General features: G+C 46.4%; 3 protein-coding genes across 6 annotated transcripts in view; all 3 read left to right on the plus strand.

Moving 5' to 3' along the window:
* Positions 1-5827, plus strand: part of LOC129829418 (mitochondrial carnitine/acylcarnitine carrier protein-like) — a 62943-nt gene extending 57116 nt beyond the window's left edge. The window contains exons 8-9 of the mRNA XM_055891104.1: positions 1907-2034; positions 4627-5827. Coding sequence (XP_055747079.1) covers positions 1907-2034; positions 4627-4689 — 191 coding nt within the window. The 3' untranslated portion in view covers positions 4690-5827. The remainder of the gene's footprint in view (positions 1-1906; positions 2035-4626) is intronic.
* An 8969-nt stretch (positions 5828-14796) lies between these two features.
* Positions 14797-15639, plus strand: LOC129829454 (uncharacterized). The gene has a single exon (XM_055891156.1). The coding sequence runs from the start codon at positions 14797-14799 to the stop codon at positions 15637-15639; it is 843 nt and encodes a 280-aa protein (XP_055747131.1).
* Positions 15640-17838: 2199 nt separating this feature from the next.
* tafazzin (tafazzin, phospholipid-lysophospholipid transacylase) overlaps positions 17839-23559 on the plus strand; it is a 30362-nt gene continuing 24641 nt past the window's right edge. For 2 of the 4 annotated variants that reach the window (XM_055891111.1, XM_055891110.1), the window contains exons 1-3: positions 17840-18450; positions 18878-19015; positions 20727-20855. In XM_055891111.1, coding sequence (XP_055747086.1) covers positions 18907-19015; positions 20727-20855 — 238 coding nt within the window. In that variant the 5' untranslated portion in view covers positions 17840-18450; positions 18878-18906. Of the gene's footprint in view, positions 18451-18877; positions 19016-20726; positions 20856-23559 lie in introns of all 4 variants that reach the window. The other 2 variants (XM_055891109.1, XM_055891108.1) reach the window with 2 other exon arrangements.

Raw genomic sequence — 23559 nt, forward strand, 5'->3', positions numbered from 1 at the left:
AAAGCATCCTTCACTCATGCTGCCAAACATACCCTTGTAAAACTGACCATCCTACCAATCCTCGACTTCGGTGATGTCATCTACAAAATAGCCTCAAACACTCTACTCAACAAATTGGATGCAGTCTATCACAGTGCCATCCGTTTTGTCACCAAAGCCCCATATGCTACCCACCACTGCGACCTGTATGCTCTCGTTGGCTGGCCCTCACTTCATGCTCGTCGCCAAACCCACTGTCTCCAGGTCATCTACAAGTATTTGCTAGGTAAAGCCCCGCCTTATCTCAGCTCACTGGTCACCATAGCAACACCCACCCGTAGCACGCGCTCCAGCAGGTATATTTCACTGGTCACCCCCAAAGCCAACACTTCCTTTGGCCGCCTTTCCTTACATTTCTCTGCTGCCAATGACTGGAACAAACTGCAAAAATCACTGAAGCTGGAGACTCATATTTCCCTCACTAGCTTTAAGCACCAGCTGTCAGAGAAGCTCACAGATCACTGCACCTGTACACAGCCCATCTGTAAATCGCCCCTCCAACTACCTCATCTCCATACTGTATTTATTTATTTATCTTGCTCCTTTGCACCCCAGTATCTCTACTTGCACATTCCTCTTCTGCACATCTATCATTCAAGGCATCCTCTACTGACGGAATGAGGTCAATATCCTTCCAGGATACCCGGGCCAGGTCGATTAGAAAGGCCTGCTCGCTGAAGTGTTTAGGTAGCGTTTGACAGTGATTGAGGGGTGGTCGTTTGACCGCAGACGCATTACGGACGCAGGCAATGAGGCAGTGATCGCTGAGATCCTGGTTGAAGACAGCAGAGGTGTATTTGGAGGGCAGGTTGGTTAGGATTATATCTATGAGGGTGCCCGTGTTTACGGTTTTGGGGTTGTATCTGGTAGGTTAATTGATAATTTGTGTGAGATTGAGGGCATCAAGCTTAGATTGTAGGATGGCCGGGGTGTTAAGCATGTCCCAGTTTAGGTCACCTAACAGCACAAGCTTTGAAGATAGATGGGGGGCAATCAATTCACATATGGTGTCCAGAGCAGAGCTGGGGGCAGAAGGCGGTCTAAAGCAAGCGGCAATGGTGAGAGACCGTTGTTTCTTGAAAGGTGGATTTTTAAAAATAGAAGCTCAAATTGTTTGGGCACAGACCTGGATAGTAAAACAGAACTCTGTAATTCAACAAAGTCAAGTCAACAAATGACAACACCTGGGGAATGGAAGTGGAGCTAGGCACTGCAGAGCCTGGATTAACTTCTACATCGCCAGAGGAACAGAGGAGGAGTAGGATAAGGGTACGGCTAACGGCCATAAGAACTGGTCGTCTAGTGCGTTCGGAACAGAGAGTAAAAGGAGCAGGTTTCTGCGTGCGGTAGAATAGATTTAGGGCATAATGTACAGACAAAGGTATGGTAGGATGTGAATACAGTGGCGGTAAACCTAGGCATTGAGTGACGATGAGAGAGGTATTGTCTCTAGAGACACCATTTAAACCAGGTGAGGTCACCGCATGTGTGGGAGGTGGAACAAATGGGTTAGCTAAGGCATATTGAGCAGGGCTGGAGGCTCTACAGTGAAATAAGACAATAATCTCTAACCAAAACAGCCAGATTCTCAGTCCTCAACCCGCTCCAGAGTAACAGAGGAAGGTACAGAGAAGGATCACTGAATGAATACCTATGTGAAGACCTGGGGGGCCTATAACTAAACATTTAGATTAAAATGAACTGGGGGAACTATAACTAAACATTTAGATTAAAATGAAAATACGTTTTTTCTTACTATGTGTGTGTGTGTGTGTGTGTGTGTGTGTGTGTGTGTGTGTGTGTGTGTGTGTGTGTGTGTGTGTGTGTGTGTGTGTGTGTGTGTGTGTGTGTGTGTGTGTGTGTGTAGCTCCAGACGGGCGGTACAGGGGAACAGGTCTGGTCGATGTACTGAAGGAGCTGCTTCGTGACGAGGGGCCCAGAGCACTCTATAAAGGATTCAACGCCGTGTTCCTCAGAGCCTTCCCTGCCAACGCGGTAGACAACCTATTACAAGACCTACAGCCACACCACCCCACCAATCAGCATCTAGCACCACACCAACCCACCAATCAGCATTTAGTACCACACCACCCCACTAATCAACATTTAGTACCACACCAACCCACCTATCAGCATCTAGTACCACACCACCCCACCTATCAGCATCTAGCACCACACCAACCCACCTATCAGCATCTAGTACCACACCAACCCACCTATCAGCATCTAGTACCACACCAACCCACCTATCAGCATCTAGTACCACACCACCCCACCTATCAGCATCTAGTACCACACCAACCCACCTATCAGCATTTAGTACCACACCAACCCACCTATCAGCATCTAGTAACACACCAACCCACCTATCAGCATCTAGTACCACACCAACCCACCTATCAGCATTTAGTACCACACCAACCCACCAATCAGCATCTAGCACCACACCAACCCACCAATCAGCATTTAGCACCACACCAACCCACCTATCAGCATTTAGCACCACACCAACCCACCTATCAGCATCTAGTACCACACCAACCCACCTACCAGCATCTAGTACCACACCAACCCACCAATCAGCATCTAGTACCACACCACCCCACCTATCAGCATTTAGCACCACACCAACCCACCTATCAGCATCTAGTACCACACCAACCCACCTATCAGCATCTAGTACCACACCAACCCACCTATCAGCATCTAGTACCACACCAACCCACCTATCAGCATTTAGTACCACACCAACCCACCAATCAGCATCTAGCACCACACCAACCCACCAATCAGCATTTAGCACCACACCAACCCACCTATCAGCATTTAGCACCACACCAACCCACCTATCAGCATCTAGTACCACACCAACCCACCTATCAGCATCTAGTACCACACCAACCCACCTATCAGCATCTAGTACCACACCAACCCACCAATCTGCATCTAGTACCACACCACCCCACCAATCAGCATCTAGCACCACACCAACCCACCTATCAGCATCTAGCACCACACCAACCCACCTATCAGCATCTAGTACCACACCAACCCACCAATCAGCATCTAGTACCACACCACCCCACCAATCAGCATCTAGTACCACACCACCCCACCAATCAGCATCTAGCACCACACCAACCCACCTATCAGCATCTAGCACCACACCAACCCACCTATCAGCATCTAGCACCACACCAACCCACCTATCAGCATCTAGTACCACACCACCCCACCAATCAGCATCTAGTACCACACCACCCCACCAATCAGCATTTAGCACCACACCAACCCACCAATCAGCATTTAGTACCACACCAACCCACCTATCAGCATCTAGTACCACACCACCCCACCAATCAGCATCTAGTACCACACCACCCCACCAATCAGCATTTAGCACCACACCACCACACCAATCAGCATTTAGCACCACACCACCACACCAATCAGCATTTAGCACCACACCAACCCACCAATCAGCATCTAGTACCACACCAACCCACTAATCAGCATCTAGCACCACACCAACCCACCTATCAGCATCTAGCACCACACCAACCCACCAATCAGCATCTAGTACCACACCAACCCACCAATCAGCATCTAGTACCACACCAACCCACTAATCAGCATCTAGCACCACACCAACCCACCTATCAGCATCTAGCACCACACCAACCCACCAATCAGCATCTAGTACCACACCAACCCACCTATCAGCATCCAGCACCACACCAACCCACCTATCAGCATCTAGTACCACACCACCCCACCAATCAGCATTTAGTACCACACCACCCCACCAATCAGCATCTAGTACCACACCAACCCACCTATCAGCATCTAGTACCACACCACCCCACCAATCAGCATCTAGTACCACACCACCCCACCAATCAGCATTTAGCACCACACCAACCCACCAATCAGCATTTAGTACCACACCAACCCACCTATCAGCATCTAGTACCACACCACCCCACCAATCAGCATCTAGTACCACACCACCCCACCAATCAGCATTTAGCACCACACCACCACACCAATCAGCATTTAGCACCACACCACCACACCAATCAGCATTTAGCACCACACCAACCCACCTATCAGCATCCATAACCCAGCATTTTCTTTCTATGGTTCTTTCTGCTCTGATGTCCTCTCTGTCTCCCTCAGGCCTGTTTTCTATGGTTCTTTCTGCTCTGATGTCCTCTCTGTCTCCCTCAGGCCTGTTTTCTATGGTTCTTTCTGCTCTGATGTCCTCTCTGTCTCCCTCAGGCCTGTTTTCTATGGTTCTTTCTGCTCTGATGTCCTCTCTGTCTCCCTCAGGCCTGTTTTCTAGGGTTCTTTCTGCTCTGATGTCCTCTCTGTCTCCCTCAGGCCTGTTTTCTATGGTTCTTTCTGCTCTGATGTCCTCTCTGTCTCCCTCAGGCCTGTTTTCTATGGTTCTTTCTGCTCTGATGTCCTCTCTGTCTCCCTCAGGCCTGTTTTCTAGGGTTCTTTCTGCTCTGATGTCCTCTCTGTCTCCCTCAGGCCTGTTTTCTAGGGTTATTTCTGCTCTGATGTCCTCTCTGTCTCCCTCAGGCCTGTTTTCTAGGGTACGAATTGGCGTTAGAGTGTCTAAATTGGCTGGCTCCCACCTGGTGAAGTCTCCTGCTACGAAGAGGTTGTAACCTGTCATGACCTGTCGTTGGACTCTTCAGACTGAACTCTTCTGTTGACCTCAAGGTTTCATGCTTCCCAAATGGCACACTATTCCCTATATGGCGCACAACTTTTGCCGAGGGCCTGTAGAGAATAGGGCTCTGGTCAGTTTTGCACTACATAGGGAAAGTAGAGGACTATATAGGGTGTAGGGTGACGTTTTTTGTTGTTGTATTTAACCTTTATTTAACTAGTCATGGTGTTTCATGTTTCATGACAACAACAATGTGAATTATTGTCCTCCTTCTTGTTAATGTGGTTCTAAAAAATTATTATTCACTGATGTGTCAGTTCGACATCTTTCCCTGTTTGTTTGTCATCTTTCCCTGTTTGTTTGTCATCTTTTCCTGTTTCAGTTTGACATCTTTCCCTGTTTCAGTTTGACATCTTTCCCTGTTTGTTTGTCATCTTTTCCTGTTTCAGTTTGACATCTTTCCCTGTTTCAATTCGACATCTTTTCCTGTTTCAGTTTGACATCTTTCCTGTTTCAGTTTGACATCTTTCCCTGTTTGTTTGACATCTTTCCTGTTTCAGTTTGACATCTTTCCTGTTTCAGTTTGACATCTTTCCCTGTTTCAGTTCAACATCTTTCCCTGTTTCAGTTTGACATCTTTCCTGTTTCAGTTTGACATCTTTCCCTGATTCAGTTTGACATCTTTCCCTGTTTCAGTTCAACATCTTTCCCTGTTTCAGTTTGACATCTTTCCTGTTTCAGTTTGACATCTTTCCCTGTTTCAGTTCAACATCTTTCCCTGTTTCAGTTTGACATCTTTCCTGTTTCAGTTTGACATCTTTCCCTGATTCAGTTCAACATCTTTCCCTGTTTCAGTTTGACATCTTTCCCTGTTTGTTTGACATCTTTCCTGTTTCAGTTTGACATCTTTCCTGTTTCAGTTTGACATCTTTCCCTGTTTCAGTTCGACATCTTTCCCTGTTTCAGTTCGACATCTGTCCTGTGGTTCACGTCTTGTTGAAGAGTGACAATCAATCGAATCCATTTATTAGCGATCCAGATATATCTCAGAATATATATATATATAGTTTTATACATTTGTTTGAATAAAGTGTAATTTGCCAAATATGCCATTGCTGTGTCTATTAATGCATGGTTTATGGGTAATTCATCTCACTGAGTCAAGGCCCTAAATTACCATTGGACACTAATCTAAGGTTTTGAGCATAGAGAGGTGTATTCTAGATTATATTTCTACCTTTATGGTTTGCTAGGAGTGGGCCACAGCTATATTCTAGATTGTATTTCTACCTTTATGGTTTGCTAGGATTAGGCCACAGCTATATTCTAGATTGTATTTCTACCTTTATGGTTTGCTAGGAGTAGGCCACAGCTATATTCTAGATTGTATTTCTACCTTTATGGTTTGCTAGGAGCAGGCCACAGCTATATTCTAGATTGTATTTCTACCTTTATGGTTTGCTAGGAGTAGGCCACAGCTATATTCTAGATTGTATTTCTACCTTTATGGTTTGCTAGGAGTAGGCCACAGCTATATTCTAGATTGTATTTCTACCTTTATGGTATGCTAGGAGCAGGCCACAGCTATATTCTAGATTGTATTTCTACCTTTATGGTTTGCTAGGAGTAGGCCACAGCTATATTCTAGATTGTATTTCTACCTTTATGGTTTGCTAGGAGTAGGCCACAGCTATATTCAAGATTGTATTTCTACCTTTATGGTTTGCTAGGAGTAGGCCACAGCTATATTCTAGATTGTATTTCTACCTTTATGGTTTGCTAGGAGTAGGCCACAGCTATATTCTAGATTGTATTTCTACCTTTATGGTTTGCTAGGAGTGGGCCACAGCTATATTCTAGATTGTATTTCTACCTTTATGGTTTGCTAGGAGTAGGCCACAGCTATATTCTAGATTGTATTTCTACCTTTATGGTTTGCTAGGAGTGGGCCACAGCTATATTCTAGATTGTATTTCTACCTTTATGGTTTGCTAGGAGTAGGCCACAGCTATATTCTAGATTGTATTTCTACCTTTATGGTTTGCTAGGAGTGGGCCACAGCTATATTCTAGATTGTATTTCTACCTTTATGGTTTGCTAGGAGTAGGCCACAGCTATATTCTAGATTGTATTTCTACCTTTATGGTTTGCTAGGAGTGGGCCACAGCTATATTCTAGATTGTATTTCTACCTTTATGGTTTGCTAGGAGTAGGCCACAGCTATATTCTAGATTGTATTTCTACCTTTATGGTTTGCTAGGAGTGGGCCACAGCTATATTCTAGATTGTATTTCTACCTTTATGGTTTGCTAGGAGTAGGCCACAGCTATATTCTAGATTGTATTTCTACCTTTATGGCTTGCTAGGAGTGGGCCACAGCTATATTCTAGATTGTATTTCTACCTTTATGGTTTGCTAGGAGTAGGCCACAGCTATATTCTAGATTGTATTTCTACCTTTATGGTTTGCTAGGAGTGGGCCACAGCTATATTCTAGATTGTATTTCTACCTTTATGGTTTGCTAGGAGTAGGCCACAGCTATATTCTAGATTGTATTTCTACCTTTATGGTTTGCTAGGAGTAGGCCACAGCTATATTCTAGATTGTATTTCTACCTTTATGGTTTGCTAGGAGTAGGCCACAGCTATATTCTAGATTGTATTTCTACCTTTATGGTTTGCTAGGAGTGGGCCACAGCTATATTCTAGATTGTATTTCTACCTTTATGGTTTGCTAGGAGTGGGCCACAGCTATATTCTAGATTGTATTTCTACCTTTATGGTTTGCTAGGAGTAGGCCACAGCTATATTCTAGATTGTATTTCTACCTTTATGGTTTGCTAGGAGTGGGCCAGCTGGTCCTGGATCCTATGGGGAACTTCTAGGATTCAAGAAGTTTATTCTGTCTCTGTGCTGGAGGCTGCGGGAAGATCTTTGGGGGAGGTGGTGCTGCGATTTGTTTCACAGACAGACGGCTACATCAGTCCGCTAATACAGGACTAATAAAGGCTCAGTGCACTACTTTTGGGAAAAAATAAACGTTTTATATTCATATATATTTCTATTCTCATCTTTCAGGGGGTGCTGCAGCACCCTCGGCACCCCTAATATGAGGTCCAAAGCTGCCATAATTACAATTAAATACAAATAAATTAGCAAGGAAATACAAAAATACTGACTAAAATGTATTCATTTTCTCTTTATATCTGTAATAATTGTTAAATTACAAACTTATTAAAACTTTAATTATTTTATATAATTACTCATATATATATTTCTTTATTTCTGTATTTCTTCCTCCCATATGATAATGAGGTGGTGTAAATCAAACGTCTATGTGTAACGGCTGATTTCCTCCTCTTCGTCTGAAGAGGAGGTGTAGCAGGGATCGGACCAAAACGCAGAGTGGTTAGTGTCCATGTTTTATTATAAAAAAACTGAACACTACACAAAACAAAATAACAAAGAGAAATCTAACCGAAAAACAGTCCCGTGTGGCACAAACACTGACACGGAAGACAAACACCCACAAACCAACAGTGAAAACAGGCAACCTAAATAAGGTTCCCAATCAGAGACAATGCAAAACACCTGCCTCTGATTGAGAACCATATTAGGCCAAAATACAAACCTAAACATAGAAACACATAACATAGACTGCCCACCCCAACTCACGCCCTGACCATACTAACTAAAGACAAAACAAAGGAAAATAAAGGTCAGAACGTGACACTATGAGTGGTATTTCCCCCACCATTGGTTGGTCAATGTCACGGCGCATAGTCCGACTGCTTCTGCACCACCTATGTGAAGCTAGCCACAATAACGATTAGCCAGAACACAATAGTAGAATTTACGGTTCACCTTCAAAATTAAAGTCCTGCATTGAAACTGACGCAAACAGTACCAATAGTGGAATGATGCCATATTTTAACTGGATAATGCTGAGCACGGTTGTAATGCTGTTATATATATATATATATCACTTATATCCCTTATATATATATATATCACTTATATATATATATATATCACTTATATCACTTATATATATATATATCACTTATATCACTTATATATATATATATATCACTTATATCACTTATATATATATATATATCACTTATATCACTTATATATATATATATATCACTTATATCACTTATATATATATATATCACTTATATCACTTATATATATATATATCACTTATATCACTTATATATATATATATCACTTATATCACTTATATATATATATATCACTTATATCACTTATATATATATATCACTTATATATATATATATATATCACTTATATATATATATATATATATATATCACTTATATATATATATGTATATTTAATCAGTTGAAATTACACTGTGGAGGTATTAAGACGTCAGAATTCCATTGGTTCATACTGTATGCATGGTACACCCTTGCCTATGGCTCTTGGGTCCATGAAATGTTCATAACTGTGAAGGGTTTACACAAATATTAGCATCGTATCTTTGATTACAGGACTTTAACATCACTGTGAAATGAGCCACATTAGCTCACCAGCCAATAGGCTGAAAAGTGAAGTGATTTTACACAGTCAAAGTCCTGCAATAAGAGTTATGACGCTTATATGAACTCTTCACAGTTGTGTTCAGTTGGTGTCACTGAATAGGCTGATACCCCATTTCTATTGATCCACAATCCATAGGTGAGGCTGTACAGTGAAATATAAGTATCCCCCAATGCAACGAGGAAGTATCCCCCAATGCAACGAGGAAGTATCCCCCAATGCAACGAGGAAGTATCCCCCAATGCAACGAGGAAGTATCCCCCAATGCAACGAGGAAGTATCCCCCAATGCAACGAGGAAGTATCCCCCAATGCAACGAGGAAGTATCCCCCAATGCAACGAGGAAGTATCCCCCAATGCAACGAGGAAGTATCCCCCAATGCAACGAGGAAGTATCCCCCAATGCAACGAGGAAGTATCCCCCAATGCAACGAGGAAGTATCCCCCAATGCAACGAGGAAGTCTAATACATCCACAATGCAATTTCAACTCATTTGTCCTTCTTTTTTCAAATCAACAAATTATTGTCTTTTGTTGAATTTATTGAAAACTTGTTAAGCATTATCTTTTGCTTATCTTAATACTTATTTTCCACCATAATTTGCAAATAAATTCATTAAAAATCCTACAATGTGATTTTCTGAATTGTTTTTTCTCATTGTGTCTGTCATAGTTGAAGTGTACCTATGATGAAAATTACAGGCCTCTCTCATCTTTTTAAGTGGGAGAACTTGCACAATTGGTGGCTGACTAGATACTTTTTTGCCCCACTGTATGTATGTCTATATAGGTATGTGTATGTATATATATGTATATGGATATTTATATTTACCAAAAAAGATATGGGGGATTGGACATGATACAGACAATTACATTGATGGAGGCAACAATCTTTCCGAAATATAAAGCTGATTCACCCCTAAAATGTTGGATGTCAGCGCGATAGGCCTCGAACTGCCTGCCCCAGAGGGATCGGTAGGCCTCGAACTGCCTGCCCCAGAGGGATCGATAGGCCTCGAACTGCCTGCCCCAGAGGGATCGATAGGCCTCGAACTAACTGCCCCAGAGGGATCGATAGGCCTCGAACTGCCTGCCCCAGAGGGATCGATAGGCCTGGAACTGCCTGCCCCAGAGGGATCGGTAGGCCTGGAACTGCCTGCCCCAGAGGGATCGATGGGCCTCGAACTGCCTGCCCCAGAGGGATCGATATGCCTCGAACTGCCTATCCCAGAGGGATCGATAGGCCTCGAACTGCCTGCCCCAGAGGGATCGATATGCCTCGAACTGCCTGCCCCAGAGGGATCGATAGGCCTCGAACTAACTGCCCCAGAGGGATCGATAGGCCTCGAACTGCCTGCCCCAGAGGGATCGATAGGCCTGGAACTGCCTGCCCCAGAGGGATCGGTAGGCCTGGAACTGCCTGCCCCAGAGGGATCGATGGGCCTCGAACTGCCTGCCCCAGAGGGATCGATAGGCCTCGAGCTGCCTGCCCCAGGGGATCGATAAGCCTGGAACTGCCTGCCCCAGAGGGATCGATAGGCCTCGAACTGCCTGCCCCAGAGGGATCGATAGGCCTGGAACTGCCTGCCACAGAGGGATCGATGGGCCTCGAACTGCCTGCCCCAGAGGGATCGATAGGCCTGGAACTGCCTGCCCCAGAGGGATCGATAGGCCTGGAACTGCCTGCCCCAGAGGGATCGATAGGCCTGGAACTGCCTGCCCCAGAGGGATCGATAGGCCTCGAACTGCCTGCCCCAGAGGGATCGATAGGCCTGGAACTGCCTGCCCCAGAGGGATCGATAGGCCTCGAACTGCCTGCCCCAGAGGGATCGATAGGCCTCGAACTGCCTGCCCCAGAGGGATCGATAGGCCTCGAACTGCCTGCCCCAGAGGGATCGATAGGCCTGGAACTGCCTGCCCCAGAGGGATCGATAGGCCTGGAACTGCCTGCCCCAGAGGGATCGATAGGCCTGGAACTGCCTGCCCCAGAGGGATCGGTAGGCCTCGAACTGCCTGCCCCAGAGGGATCGATAGGCCTAGAACTGCCTGCCCCAGAGGGATCGATAGGCCTGGAACTGCCTGCCCCAGAGGGATCGATAGGCCTTGAACTGCCTGCCCCAGAGGGATCGGTAGGCCTCGAACTGCCTGCCCCAGAGGGATCGATAGGCCTGGAACTGCCTGCCCCAGAGGGATCGATAGGCCTGGAACTGCCTGCCCCAGAGGGATCGATAGGCCTCGAACTGCCTGCCCCAGAGGGATCGATAGGCCTCGAACTGCCTGCCCCAGAGGGATCGATAGGCCTCGAACTGCCTGCCCCAGAGGGATCGATAGGCCTCGAACTGCCTGCCCCAGAGGGATCGATAGGCCTGGAACTGCCTGCCCCAGAGGGATCGATAGGCCTCGAACTGCCTGCCCCAGAGGGATCGATAGGCCTCGAACTGCCTGCCCCAGAGGGATCGATAGGCCTGGAACTGCCTGCCCCAGAGGGATCGATAGGCCTGGAACTGCCTGCCCCAGAGGGATCGATAGGCCTGGAACTGCCTGCCCCAGAGGGATCGATAGGCCTCGAACTGCCTGCCCCAGAGGGATCGATAGGCCTCGAACTGCCTGCCCCAGAGGGATCGATAGGCCTGGAACTGCCTGCCCCAGAGGGATCGATAGGCCTGGAACTGCCTGCCCCAGAGGGAATGATAGGCCTCGAACTGCCTGCCCCAGAGGGATCGATAGGCCTCGAACTGCCTGCCCCAGAGGGATCGATAGGCCTCGAACTGCCTGCCCCAGAGGGATCGGTAGGCCTCGAACTGCCTGCCCCAGAGGGATCGATAGGCCTGGACCTGCCTGCCCCAGAGGGCTCGATAGGCCTTGAACTGCCTGCCCCAGAGGGATCGATAGGCCTGGAACTGCCTGCCCCAGAGGGATCGATAGGCCTGGAACTGCCTGCCCCAGAGGGATCGATAGGCCTCGAACTGCCTGCCCCAGAGGGATCGATAGGCCTCGAACTGCCTGCCCCAGAGGGATCGATAGGCCTGGAACTGCCTGCCCCAGAGGGATCGATAGGCCTGGAACTGCCTGCCCCAGAGGGATCGATAGGCCTGGAACTGCCTGCCCCAGAGGGATCGATAGGCCTGGAACTGCCTGCCCCAGAGGGATCGATAGGCCTCGAACTGCCTGCCCCAGAGGGATCGATAGGCCTGGAACTGCCTGCCCCAGAGGGATCGATAGGCCTGGAACTGCCTGCCCCAGAGGGATCGATAGGCCTGGAACTGCCTGCCCCAGAGGGATCGATAGGCCTCGAACTGCCTGCCCCAGAGGGATCGATAGGCCTCGAACTGCCTGCCCCAGAGGGATCGATAGGCCTCGAACTGCCTGCCCCAGAGGGATCGATAGGCCTGGAACTGCCTGCCCCAGAGGGATCGATAGGCCTCGAACTGCCTGCCCCAGAGGGATCGATAGGCCTCGAACTGCCTGCCCCAGAGGGATCGATAGGCCTCGAACTGCCTGCCCCAGAGGGATCGGTAGGCCTCGAACTGCCTGCCCCAGAGGGATCGATAGGCCTGGACCTGCCTGCCCCAGAGGGCTCGATAGGCCTTGAACTGCCTGCCCCAGAGGGATCGATAGGCCTCGAACTGCCTGCCCCAGAGGGATCGATAGGCCTTGAACTTTTCCCTACGTCTCCTCTTACTCTCATCACACAGGAACTCACATCTATGAACCGCTGCAAACGCATCACCTAGGACATCTGCCTTTTCTTTACTTGATACAGCTGTGACATTTCATTTTTTTGAAACATTTTCCAAACCGCACCGATTTCAGTCCTTGTACCAATAGTGGAGCAAAATTCCTGCTGGCCATGCCTGCCTTCATTCTGTCTTAATCATTATTCTGGCCATGTCTCCCTTCTGTCTGTCTTAATCATTATTCTGGCCATGTCTCCCTTCATTCTGTCTTAATCATTCTTCTGGCCATGTCTCCCTTCTCTCTGTCTTAATCATTCTTCTGGCCATGTCTCCCTTCTGTTTGTCTTAATCATTATTCTGGCCATGTCTCCCTTCTGTCTGTCTTGATCATTCTTCTAGGCCACGTCTCTGTTCATCTAATACTCCATGAGAAACCTTTCTGTAAAGCCATTCTTAGGTACAGCTATATCCCTTTCCTGCACCACCTTTGAGCACTCATCTGTCCACCATGCACCACCTGCCGTCTTCCTCCCCCCAACACCATGTACCGCCTGCCGTCTTCCTCCCCCCAACACCATGCACCGCCTGCCGTCTTCCTCCCCCCAAGACCATGCACCTCCTGCCGTCTTCCTCCCCCCAACACCATGCACCGCCTGCCGTCTTCCTCCCCCCAAGACCATGCACCTCCTGCCGTCTTCCTCCCCCCAACACCATGCACCGCCTGCCGTCTTCCTCCCCCCAAGACCATGCACCTCCTGCCGTCTTCCTCCCCCCAACACCATGCACCGCCTGCCGTCTTCCTCCCCCCAACACCATGCACCGCCTGCCGTCTTCCTCCCCCCAACACCATGCACCGCCTGCCGTCTTCCTCCCCCCAACACCATGCACCACCTGCCGTCTTCCTCCCCCAAACACCATGCACCGCCTGCCGTCTTCCTCCCCCCAACACCATGCACCACCTGCCGTCTTCCTCCCCCCAACACCATGCCCCACCATGCGTCTTCCTCCCCCCAACACCATGCACCGCCTGCCGTCTTCCTCCCCCCAACACCATGCACCGCCTGCCGTCTTCCTCCCCCGAACAATCAAGTTTATTTTATATAGCCCTTCGTACATCAGATAATATCTCGAAGTGCTGTACAGAGACCCAGCCTAAAACCCCAAACAGCTAGAATGCAGGTGTAGAAGCACGGTGGCTAGGAAAAACTCCCTAGAAAGGCCAAAACCTAGGAAGAAACCTAGAGAGGAACCAGGCTATGAGGGGTGGCCAGTCCACTTCTGGCTGTGCCGGGTGGAGATTATAACAGAACTATGCCAAGATGTTTAAAAATGTTCATAAGTGACAAGCATGGTCAAATAATAATCATGGATAATTTTCAGTTGGCTTTTCATAGCCGATCATTAAGAGTTGAAAAACAACAGGTCTGGGACAGGTGGCGGTTCCATAACCGCAGGCAGAACAGCTGAAACCGGAACAGCAGCAAGGCCAGGCGGACTGGGGACAGCAAGGAGCCACCACGCCCGGCAGTCCCGACGTATGGTCCCAGGGCTCAGGTCCTCCGAGAGAAAGAAAGAGAGAAGGAGAAAATTAGAGAGAGCCAAGATCTTCAAAATGTTCATAAATGACAAGCATGGTCAAATAATAATCAGGAATAAATCTCAGTTGGCTTTTCATAGCCGATCATTAAGAGTTGAAAACAGCAGGTCTGGGACAGGTAGGGGTTCCGTAACCGCAGGCAGAACAGTTGAAACTGAACACCATGCACCCCCTGCCGTCTTCCTCCCCCCAACACCATGCCCCGCCTGCCGTCTTCCTCCCCCCAACACCATGCACCGCCTGCCGTCTTCCTACCCCAACACCATGCACCACCTGCCGTCTTCCTCCCCCCAACACCATGCACCACCTGCCGTCTTTCTCCCCCAACACCATGCACCGCCTGCCGTCTTCCTCCCCCCAACACCATGCACCGCCTGCCGTCTTCCTCCCCCCAACACCATGCACCGCCTGCCGTCTTCCTCCCCCAACACCATGCACCGCCTGCCGTCTTCCTCCCCCCAACACCATGCACCGCCTGCCGTCTTCCTCCCCCCAACACCATGCACCGCCTGCCGTCTTCCTCCCCCCAACACCATGCACCGCCTGCCGTCTTCCTCCCCCCAACACCATGCACCGCCTGCCGTCTTCCTCCCCCCAACACCATGCACCGCCTGCCGTCTTCCTCCCCCCAACACCATGCCCCGCCTGCCGTCTTCCTCCCCCCAACACCATGCACCGCCTGCCGTCTTCCTCCCCCCAACACCATGCCCCGCCTGCCGTCTTCCTCCCCCCAACACCATGCACCGCCTGCCGTCTTCCTCCCCCCAACACCATGCCCCGCCTGCCGTCTTCCTCCCCCCAACACCATGCACCGCCTGCCGTCTTCCTCCCCCCAACACCATGCACCGCCTGCCGTCTTCCTCCCCCCAAGACCATGCACCGCCTGCCGTCTTCCTCCCCCCAACACCATGCACCGCCTGCCGTCTTCCTCCCCCCAAGACCATGCACCGCCTGCCGTCTTCCTCCCCCCAACACCATGCACCGCCTGCCGTCTTCCTCCCCCCAACACCATGCACCACCTGCCGTCTTCCTCCCCCCAAACTCAATGGAACAGTCACATTTAACACACAGTAATCCCCGTTATCCATAAATTCTTCAACTATACTCCCATTGTTGCCGTTATGCGTACTTCTCCAGAGTTCATTATGGGCATTAAAATCACCACACCATATTACCTTCCTACCCGTCCTATCAATCCCTTCTAACTGCCAAGATGAGATGTTTGCAGGGGTAATATAAATTAACTATTACACTGTTATCCCTAATTCTACACATTTCTATTCCCACACATTCCAATTCCTGAATATCCAGTACTCTCTACGCAATCTCCTCTTTTTGGGGGGGGGGGGGGGGGGGTGCTAATATAAAACATGACCTTTAAACTTTCATACTGAACGCATACTGGCATTGATCAACCAATGGTGTGTTAGATACCACCCAAATAGGTTTGCTTGACACCCCCCTCATTATCCTGTTTGAGGAAGAAATACAGAAATAAATAAATGAAGAAATAATATAAATGAATAAAAAGAAAGGGATAAATTGTTATTTATATATTTATGTGTGCAATCATTCATCCATGTATTTATTTATATGTGCTTTTATTTTTATATTTATGTGTCTATATATTTATGAATTAATTTAATTGTAATTACGGAGGTTTTGGTCCTCCATTTCCTGAGTCTTTGGCTGGAGGAGCTTTCAAAGGACACTGACTGCTCTCACCTTTAGCATACTTACATCATTAACCAGCGTGAAACTCTCTTCCACCCATCATGCATTTCACCCATACCAGAAGTCGAGAGGTGGAGCTCGGTATTTATACCATGAGAGTCATGGCGGCAGCTTTAAGACTTCCGGATTTTCTGATTTAGCCTACAAAATAAAGGTCTGCGGTAAAACGTTATGTGTATGATACGAAATCAATCATTTTTGCAGCTTTGCATAGTGCATGTTCAAATAACATTACAAAATGAAAACTACATCAGGGAAAAATCTAAACTAAAGAGAATGACTACCTTATAGAATGTATAAATGGTGTCATCTCATAGTGCTCTGAGTAATAGTGCTGCTGACCTTTTACTGGGGTCAAACAGCTTAATTAAAATGCTTGGACATTATACTGTACAAATATAGCACTGTACAGGAAAAACGATATTTTTTTACAATATAAATGTATTGTAGGAAATACTCAGTAGGGTCTGTAGAACGTATACTGTATGGTGTGATTCGCATTGTGGCCAATGGAATGGGAGGAGTAAATGGCCTGGCATATTATTCAGGGTGGCAGGTAGCCTGGTGGTTAGAGCGCTGGATAAGTAACCAGCAGGTAGCCTGGTGGTCAGAGTGTAGGGGTGGCAGGTAGCCTGGTGGTTAGAGCGCTGGATAAGTAACCAGCAGGTAGCCTGGTGGTCAGAGTGTAGGGGTGGCAGGTAGCCTGGTGGTTAGAGCGCTGGATAAGTAACCAGCAGGTAGCCTGGTGGTCAGAGTTTAGGGGTGGCAGGTAGCCTGGTGGTTAGAGCGTTGGACTAGTAACCGAGAGGTTGCAAGATCGCATCCCTGAGCTGACAAGGTCAAAATCTGTCCTTCTGCCCCTGAACAAGGCAGTTAACCCACTGTTCCTAGGCTGTCATTGAAAATAAGAATTTGTTCTTAACTGACTTGCCTAGTTAAATAAAGGTTAAAAGTTGACGTTAAATAAAAATATATATATATTTAAATGGAGTAAATGGCCTGCAACACTATGTATTATTCAAGGACCTTTGAAATGACACCACATATAGATACTACAGACCCTATTTTTACATTATTCAGGGCCCTATGAAATGACACCACATATAGATACTACAGACCCTATTTTTACATTATTCAGGGCCCTATGAAATGACACCACATATAGATTCTAAAGACCCTATTTTTACTGCAGCAGCCACCATGGTTTTTGCTCTATAAGCCAATATCTATTCCATATACAGTGATTGGCACTGGATAATTTATTTGACATTGTAAAATATTTTAAACCCCACATTTAATACAAATGTCACTTAAATATGAATCATTGTTCATTTGTAGACAATTATTTTTCAAATATCATGAATAGATACAGGTTATTGACACGTTTCTACTATTACGTGGGGGACTTTTATTTGAAACGTTTCCGAAATTCCGTGACCTGGAAGTACTTTTTCCAGTGTTGGTGACGAGCCACTGATCTTGATAACGCATAGTTTCTAAACCCTGAGGCGCAAAATCACAAGTTTTCCGGTAACGCTGGCGCAGCAGGCCAAACAGACCAGGCCGGGTTAGAGAAGTCAATGAGATTAGTGAAACATTCTTAATTAGTTGTTCATTTTCTGAAAATCTAAAGGCACAATCTAGATTCGAGTTAATGTATTAAGTAGTTTAACATATTATTCCTCCAACCTCATGAAAGTGACAAACTGACACGTTATCATTTTCGTCAAAAACAACTTTATATCAAAGGAGTGCCTCTGATTTGCGGCACGCACATGCGCAGTTAGACGACCCTTAGACCAGATAACTTGATTCTGCGCAGCATTTTGCTCTCTAACGTCGCCATTACATCGGCTACAAGCGTGAACGGGGATTTCTATTGGAGAAGCAGTTTCGGACTATCTTCATACTGTACTGTTTGATTATATATCAGTGGTGGAGATGGAATGAGGGGAAATGAAGGAACAGACGTCGTTTCAAAGCGTCAATGAGTAGATGGAAGAAACACACACAACAACCATTTGTTTACATCGATTCAGAAATGTTGGTTAAATTCGTTAGAGGTAATGAACTACAGCTCCCACAAACCATAGCAGAATGAGCATTCTTCCGGGTTCTTCGAACGTGCTAGTTATCAGCTGAAAGCATAAGGTGAGGATGGGACTTAACTTTGATCACAAGTCATTACGAGGCTGAGAAAAACAGTACAGACTTAGTATAAAACCGTCATATGAAACAAGTTCCGTGTATTAAACTGCTTTTGAGTGTTTTTTTTTTAAAGCTTCCACCGGGCAAAAAGTAGTCCTTTTTTACTTGGGACGGGAAGCTAGCTAGCAGAGACAACATGTGGAGAGCTGTGTTCTGTTAACAAACCAAACAATCAAAGAGTCTATCTATGCCAATGATGTATGATCTATGCATGCAATACTTTTACTCTATTCAATACTGCAAATGATTCCGCTAGTTATTTATAGCTTCCATTCTGCAGTGCTGAGAGGTAGCTCATCCATACTGTCTGCTAGTTATGGTTATGAGATCGACCCGTGGTATGTTTCTCTGACCTGTGTGTGTGCGCCAGGTGGATGTGTGTTCCGTTGGTGAGCAGCGATGCCCCTGGAGGTGAAATGGCCGTTCCCACAGTGCCCGCAGCTGGCCTGGAAGGTGACCAGCACCCTGGTCATGGGCGTTGTGGGCTCATACAGCTACTTCTGGACCAGTGAGTCACCACACACACTAGGGCTGCACGATTTGGACAAAATATAAACATGTTTTTTTGGGCTAGATATTGCAATTATGGATTCTCTCCTCACCAGCATCTATCTGAGGTGTAAAGCCCTTTCTCTCCTCACCAGCATCTGAGGTGTAAAGCCCCTTCTCTCCTCACCAGCATCTCACTGAGGTGTAAAGCCCTTTCTCTCCTCACCAGCATCTCACTGAGGTGTAAAGCCCTTTCTCTCCTCACCAGCATCTGAGGTGTAAAGCCCTTTCTCTCCTCACCAGCATCTCACTGAGGTGTAAAGCCCCTTCTCTCCTCACCAGCATCTGAGGTGTAAAGCCCTTTCCCTCCTCACCAGCATCTCACTGAGGTGTAAAGCCCTTTCTCTCCTCACCAGCATCTCACTGAGGTGTAAAGCCCTTTCTCTCCTCACCAGCATCTCACTGAGGTGTAAAGCCCTTTCTCTCCTCACCAGCATCTGAGGTGTAAAGCCCTTTCTCTCCTCACCAGCATCTCACTGAGGTGTAAAGCCCCTTCTCTCCTCACCAGCATCTGAGGTGTAAAGCCCTTTCCCTCCTCACCAGCATCTCACTGAGGTGTAAAGCCCTTTCCCTCCTCACCAGCATCTCACTGAGGTGTAAAGCCCTTTCTCTCCTCACCAGCATCTCACTGAGGTGTAAAGCCCTTTCTCTCCTCACCAGCATCTCACTGAGGTGTAAAGCCCTTTCTCTCCTCACCAGCATCTCACTGAGGTGTAAAGCCCTTTCTCTCCTCACCAGCATCTGAGGTGTAAAGCCCTTTCTCTCCTCACCAGCATCTCACTGAGGTGTAAAGCCCCTTCTCTCCTCACCAGCATCTGAGGTGTAAAGCCCTTTCTCTCCTCACCAGCATCTGAGGTGTAAAGCCCTTTCCCTCCTCACCAGCATCTCACTGAGGTGTAAAGCCCCTTCTCTCCTCACCAGCATCTGAGGTGTAAAGCCCTTTCCCTCCTCACCAGCATCTCACTGAGGTGTAAAGCCCTTTCCCTCCTCACCAGCATCTCACTGAGGTGTAAAGCCCTTTCTCTCCTCACCAGCATCTCACTGAGGTGTAAAGCCCTTTCTCTCCTCACCAGCATCTAACTGAGGTGTAAAGCCCTTTCTCTCCTCACCAGCATCTCACTGCGTGCTCTAAGCAGGGACGCTTGCGATTTAGTTTTTTTTTTTAAATGTATCCGTTATTTTACCAGGTAAGTTGACTGAGAACATGTTCTCATTTACAGCAAAGACCTGGGGAATAGTTACAGGGGAGAGGAGGGGGATGAATGAGCCAATTGTAAACTGGGGATTATTAGGTGACCAGATTGGGAATTTAGCCAGGACACCGGGGTTAACACCCCTACTCTTACGATAAGTGCCATGGGATCTTTAGTGACCTCAGAGAGTCAGGACACCCGTTTAACGTCCCATCCGAAAGACGGCCCCCTACACAGGGCAATGTCCCCAATCACTGCCCTGGGGCATTGGGATCTTGTTTTAGACCAGAGGAAAGAGTGCCTCCTACTGGCCCTCCAACACCACTTCCAGCAGCATCTGGTCTCCCATCCAGGGACCGACCAGGACCAACCCTGCTTAGCTTCAGAAGCAAGCCAGCAGTGGTATGCAGGGTTAATTCGATTAATCGTGCCACCCTAACACACTCTCTCTCTTCTCTCTCTCTTCCCTCTCTCTAGAGTATCTGAACTGTATTACGGTTCATAATCAGGATGTTCTATTTGACCTGATAGACCAACGTCCACCGGACACACCCCTCATCACACTGTCCAATCACCAGTCCTGCATGGACGACCCACACCTCTGGGGTAAGGACACACACGTTACAATGTGATTCCATATGAAACCCAGACAAAAAGACAGTGATTTGGAGGATTTTCACCAAATGTAGTCCATAGAACGGTCCTTTGGGGGAAGGATGGATGACATATATTTGACATTTGTATCTGAAAGCATAATTGAGAAATAATTGATCAAAGTTGGAGATTTTGGCCTTAAAATGCCTTCTGTTTTTCCATTTGTTTTGTGTTACAGCCTGAATTTAAAATGGATTCAATTTAGATTTTTGTGTCACTTGCACAATACCCCATAATGTCAAAGTGGAATTATGTTTTTTTAAATGTTTAAATATGAATTTAGAAAATGAAAAGCTGAAAGGTCTTGAGTCTAAGTATTCAACCCCTTTCTGATTTATAAATAAGTTTGAGTAAAGATTTGCTTAACAAGTCACATAATAAGTTGCATGGAATCACTCTGTGTGCAATAATAGTATTTAACATGATGTTTTAATGACTACCTCATCTCTGTACCCCACACATACAATTATCTGTAAGGTCCTTCAGTCGAGGAGTCAATTTCAAACACAGATTCAACCACAAAGACCAGGGAGGTTTTCCAATGCCTCGCAAAGAAGGGCACCTATTGGTAGATGATTAAATAAAAAATAAAAAACTGACATTGATTATTCCTTTGAGCATGGTGAAGTTATTAATTACACTTTGGATGGTGCATAAAGCAACTATTTCTGTTTTACAATCTCTCTCCACCAGGTGTAGCACTTCTCTCGTCGTTTAAAAACAAGAAATGGACAGTGATGGGGTTAAGGGGGGGATACCTAGTCATTTGTTGCGTCATCACTGCAAGCATTATGACTCTCAAAGCCGCTGTTTACTTCTGAAGATCACTTTAGCGCCGCCCTAAAAACCCGGTTCAAATTCGACACAAACCTTCAAATAGGTAATGACACATTATATAAACTCTTTATAATGTTTTATTTACATTTTAGAGGCGATAAGGTGATAAGTTGGACAGATGAGTGAAAAAAAGCAATTTTCCCACATCTCTCCTTCTCACTATCACACATTAGTTTCGCTTCCCCACCCGGCATTTTTAAAAAGACCCGACGGGGATCATTGCCTTCTTGAATCATGCAGAAACGGGCAGCGTGGAGGTCTCGGCATGGATTCTGTTGGAAAGGGGAGAAATTGTGCTTTACAATGGTGTTGATCTGGAAGGATTACGTTTTTGGGCCGCTACAATAAGGCCAATTGTACGGACCAAGGCGATGTACAAAAGTGAGTGAGTTTACGTTACCTAAAACAAGTTTAAACACTTCACTTCAAAGAGTCAACACTTCATCACGTCAAAATGTACAAATACGCTAACTGGTATGTAAAGATTAGACCTTAATTAGATCTTAATCTAAACAACAATATATAATTGTTATTATTACAAGTAGGTTATTATTACTAAAGCAGAATTTTAGGTGAACAAACAAAAGTGTGTCCTGGAGGTCATTTAGGCAGGTTGCCTTAGTCTTTTGGGGGTCTTTTGGGGCACAGGGACGATGGTAGTCTACTTGAAACATGTATTATTATTATGATTATGATTATTATTATTATTATGATTATTATTATTATTATGTCAGTGAAGACCCTTGCCAGTTGGTCACTTGTGCTTCATGCTTTAGTTTCTGCTTGTAAGCAGGAACCAGGACACACACACACACACACACACACACACACACCAAAAAGTTATTTTGTTGACATTTATGTAGTAGTAAAGACCCCTTTACTGGCTCAAATAGCCGACCAATCAGCCTGTTACCAACCCGTAGTAAACTTCTGGGAAAAAATGGTGTTTGACCAGATACAATGCTATTTTACAGTAAACAAATTGACAACAGACTTTCAGCTTATAGGGAAGGACACTCAACAAGCACAGCACTTACAGAGACGACTGATGATTGGCTGAGAAATTGATGATAAAAAGATTGTGGGGGCTGTTTTGTTAGACTTCAGTGCAGCTTTTATCATTATCGATCATAGTCTGCTGCTGGAAAAACTGATGTGTTATGGCTTTACACCCCCTGCTATATTGTGTTATGGCTTTACACCCCCTGCTATATTGTGTTATGGCTTTACACCCCCTGCTATATTGTGTTATGGCTTTACACCCCCTGCTATATTGTGTTATGGCTTTACACCCCCTGCTATATTGTGTTATGGCTTTACACCCCCTGCTATATTGTGTTATGGCTTTACACCCCCTGCTATATTGTGTTATGGCTTTACACCCCCCGCTATATTGTGTTATGGCTTTACACCCCCCGCTATATTGTGTTATGGCTTTACACCCCCTGCTATATTGTGTTATGGCTTTACACCCCCTGCTATATTGTGTTATGGCTTTACACCCCCTGCTATATTGTGTTATGGCTTTACACCCCCTGCTATATTGTGTTATGGCTTTACACCCCCTGCTAAATTGTGTTATGGCTTTACACCCCCTGCTATATTGTGTTATGGCTTTACACCCCCTGCTATATTGTGTTATGGCTTTACACCCCCTGCTATATTGTGTTATGGCTTTACACCCCCTGCTATATTGTGTTATGGCTTTACACCCCCTGCTATATTGTGTTATGGCTTTACACCCCCTGCTATAATGTGGATAAAGAGTTACCTGTCTAACAGAACACAGAGGGTGTTCTTTAATGGAAGCCTCTCCAAC

The sequence above is a fragment of the Salvelinus fontinalis genome, chromosome 31 (assembly GCF_029448725.1).
Source record: "Salvelinus fontinalis isolate EN_2023a chromosome 31, ASM2944872v1, whole genome shotgun sequence".
NCBI lineage: Eukaryota > Metazoa > Chordata > Actinopteri > Salmoniformes > Salmonidae > Salvelinus > Salvelinus fontinalis.